This window comes from Coturnix japonica, unplaced genomic scaffold, assembly GCF_001577835.2.
Source record: "Coturnix japonica isolate 7356 unplaced genomic scaffold, Coturnix japonica 2.1 chrUnrandom587, whole genome shotgun sequence".
In the NCBI taxonomy this organism is placed as follows: Eukaryota; Metazoa; Chordata; class Aves; order Galliformes; family Phasianidae; genus Coturnix; species Coturnix japonica.
In genome coordinates, this window is record NW_015439960.1 from 20621 (window position 1) to 24546 (window position 3926).

Here is a 3926-nt window from a genome sequence, read left to right on the forward strand (position 1 = left end):
GACCTGAAAACGCATCGATATTAATGAAAATCCCATTTTAAGGCATTTAAATTGAATTTAAAGTGTGATGGGGTGGAAATGAACCAAAAAGATGAGAAATTAACCCAAAATTCACCTCTTTTTTTTTCATGAAATACCCACAAAATTACAAGTTTTTCCAACACAAAAACCCGACAATTGACGCGAAAATAAGAAATTAAAGAAAAATAATAAATTCCCAGCCTCAAAAACCCGAAATCTATTAAATATCCCGTTAAATATCGACCAAAAATAGGGCGGAATTTTGGGTTGAATTTGAAGGGATTTGGTTAATTCCTATTATTACCTATAGGCCGTGTTGTTGGCCGGGGTCTGTAGGGGGAGGATGAAGCCGCCGCGGACGTGGAGGTTGATACGATCCAATGGAGTCATCAAATCTCTGTATTCTCCCCCAAAACCGACGTATTCCCCCTATTTTTGGGTTGAAAAACCAGAAAATACGTTAAATTTATGCAAATTTTATGCGATATTCATATTTTTCGGTGCCGCCTGTTGTTTTAATAGATATAGGCCACGTTTTCGAAGCAAAATGGGATATTAGGAGGAATTCATCGTAAATTTATGAATTTACACCAAAAAGCTGATTTTGTCTTATTTTTGGGGTAAAAAACCCAAAATTGCGTAAATTACTTTATCAATTAACATAATATTATGTAATATTAACGAAACCGGCGCTTGGCGTCATTAAGATTGGGAAATATTCTGTATTTTCACACCTATATTTGAACCAAACATCGTATTTTTCAACAGACCCCAAAATTCACTGTTTTTACCCCAAAAATATGGGGAAAAAGGGAAAAAGATTCAAAAATATTAATTATTTTGTAGGCTTAATGAATTCTATTGAATATGAAGAAAAATGGCATCTTTAAGCCCCAAAATCGCTCTGTTTTCTCACAACAAGACGTGAAATTCTGATGAAAATAGGTAAAAATGTGAATTTTACCCCAAAATTTATATTATTTTTTGCTGGGGAGGGAGAAATTTTGTCTTAAATTTCACAAATTCCATCAATTTTATTAAGAAATCTTATTAATAAAGTTGGCGTTGCCCCTTTGGAAATCACTCAGTGTTTTACTAAAAAGACCTAAAATTCACCTAAAAATAGGTAAAAACATGAATTCTCACCCAAAACAGCCGTTCTGACCCAAAACCCGCGTTCTCACCCCGTTTTGGGGCAAAAAAAGCCATAATTGGTTCATTAAACGAAGCGGATTCGTTTCAGCGTTAAACAGGTTCATCTCAGCGCTAACGGCGCCGTATTTTCACTAAAAAACCCCAAATTTGGATGAATTCACCCCAAAAATTCAGTCTTGAAAGGGCCATATTTACATCTTAATTAACACCCGATGTTAATTAGGGAAGAGCTGTTAATTACGTTAATTACTCACTGTGTAATAATTATACCAGCGGGCGTTCGGGAAATACGCATTGACCGTCACAGCGCCCTGAAATTAACCAATTTTGCCATAATTAACACCAAAAATACCCCCCTTAATTCTCATAAAATAACATCCAAACTCACCCTAAAATCCTGTAATTAACCATTTTTGCCTTAATTATCACCAAAAAACCCCTTTTTCTCATAAAATATCATTCAAACTCCCTCAAATATGAATTTTTTGTTAATTTCTACCTGAAATTAGCCATTTTTGACTGAATTATCACCAAAAAACCTTAATTCTCATAAAATATGAATATTTTCACTAATTTCTACTTGAAATTAACCATTTTTGCCTTAATTATCACCAAAAAACCTTAATTCTCATAAAATATGAATATTTTCACTAATTTCTACCTGAAATTAACCATTTTTGACTTAATTATCACCAAAAATCCTTAATTCGCATAAAATATGAATATTTTCATTAATTTCTACCTGTAATTAACCAATTTTGCCTTAATTATCCCCAAAAACCCTTAATTCTCATAAAACATCCAAACTCCCCCTCAAATATTCACATTTTCAATATTTCCCAATATTTCCCTTTTTTACCCCAAAATTTACCATTTTTACCTTATCTAACACGGGGCTGATAAGCAGCGCTGGCCCCCATAGAAACTGCTTATAAATTTCCCACGTTGTTTTATCATCCACAAACCTGAAATGGCAAAAAATAGAGGCTTCGTTTTGGGTTGAAATTCACCATTTTTGGTCAAATTGGGATATTTCCTCATTACGGCTTTAATTTCCTTTCATTAAAAGAACTTTAATAACGTATAATAACCGTAATCCCAAATCATCCATATTTAACCCCAAAATCTACACCGTAATCCCAAATAATCCATGTTTAACCCCAAAATCATCCACATTTGACCCAAAATCATCCACATTTAACCCAAAATCCTCCACATTTAACCCAAAATCCATCCTTGAACCCCAAATCTATCCCATAATCCCAAATCATCCCCGTTTCACCCCAAAATCCACCCTCAACCCGCAAATCCCCATTGCCACCCCCATCACACCCCTAATTAATGAGATTTTGGGTCAAAAAACGGCGTTTTTGGGTCCTTACTCATGTAATCTATGCCATAATCCCAAATCATCCACATTCAACCCCAAATCATCCCCATTTCACCCCAAAATCCACCCTCAAACCCCAAACCCCCATTGCCACCCCCACCCCACCCCTATTATGATTATTTTAGGACCATGCAGTGGATTTTGGGTCAAAAAACGGTATTTTTGGGTCCTTACTCGTGTAATCTACGCCATAATCCCAAATCATCCACATTCGACCCCAAATCATCCCAATTTCACCCCAAAATCCACCCTCAAACCCCAAATCCCCATTGCCACCCCCATCCCACCCCTATTATGATTATTTTAGGACCATGCAGTGGATTTTGGGTCAAAAAATGGCATTTTTGGGTCCTTACTCGTGTAATCTACGCCATAATCCCAAATCATCCACATTCAACCCCAAATCATCCCCATTTCACCCCAAAATCCACCCTCAAACCCCAAATCCCCCATTGGAACCCCCACCCCACCCCTATTATAATGATTATTTTAGGATCACACAGCGGATTTTGGGTCAAAAAATGGCGTTTTTGGGTCCTTACTCATGCAATCTACGCCATAATCCCAATTCATCCGCATTCGACCCCAAATCATCCCCATTTCACCCCAAAATTCCTCCTCAAACCCCATTGGAACCCCCATCCCACCCCTATTATAATGATTATTTTAGGATCACACAGTGAATTTTGGGTCAAAAAACGTCGTTTTTGGGTCCTTACTCATGTAGCAGCGGTCGCACGACGGTGCTGCCATAGGCCGAGGCCTGGAACATTAATGTATAGAGATACGGCAATAACGTATAGCGGACGTTCAATACGTCCCTGGATATAGATTCAAAGGTGGAGTTCCAGGCCACGGGGTCTTGTCTCTGTTTTGGGGGAAAAAAGTGAAGATTTGGTTAAAATTTGCCCATTTCTTCATGTTTTTATGTGGTTTTTTACTATCCTGAATGTGGTTTAATTTGGTGGCGGATATGGTTAAATTTGCCTCAAAATGGTAAAAATCAGAAGAAATTCCTCAAAATGCATTAAAATAGGGAGGAATTCAGAGTCTTTAATGGGGGGAGGGGATAAATAGACTCTGTTTTGGGAGGAAAAAGTGAAGATTTGGTTAAAATTTGCACAATTTTTCATGTTTTTGATGCGGTTTTTTATCATCTTGAAATGGTTTAATTTGGTGGCGGATTTGGTTAAATTTGCCCCAAAATGATGAAAAATAGGAAGAAATTCAGAGTCTTTGGGGGGTGGTTGAAGAAAAAGACTCAGAATGGGGGGAAAAGATAAAGAATTGGTTAAAATTTGCCCATTTCTTCATGTTTTTACATGGTTTTTATCGTCATTCTGAAAGTGGTTTAATTTGG

At 36.9% G+C, this 3926-nt stretch overlaps 1 protein-coding gene across 1 annotated transcript in view; it reads right to left on the reverse strand.

Moving 5' to 3' along the window:
* The window catches only part of LOC107307407 (maltase-glucoamylase, intestinal-like), a 78514-nt gene that overhangs the window by 20528 nt on the left and 54060 nt on the right, over positions 1-3926 (reverse strand). The window contains exons 25-28 of the mRNA XM_032441806.1: positions 3286-3434; positions 2057-2141; positions 1431-1487; positions 326-450 (exon numbers count right to left, since the gene is read on the reverse strand). Coding sequence (XP_032297697.1) covers positions 326-450; positions 1431-1487; positions 2057-2141; positions 3286-3434 — 416 coding nt within the window. The remainder of the gene's footprint in view (positions 1-325; positions 451-1430; positions 1488-2056; positions 2142-3285; positions 3435-3926) is intronic.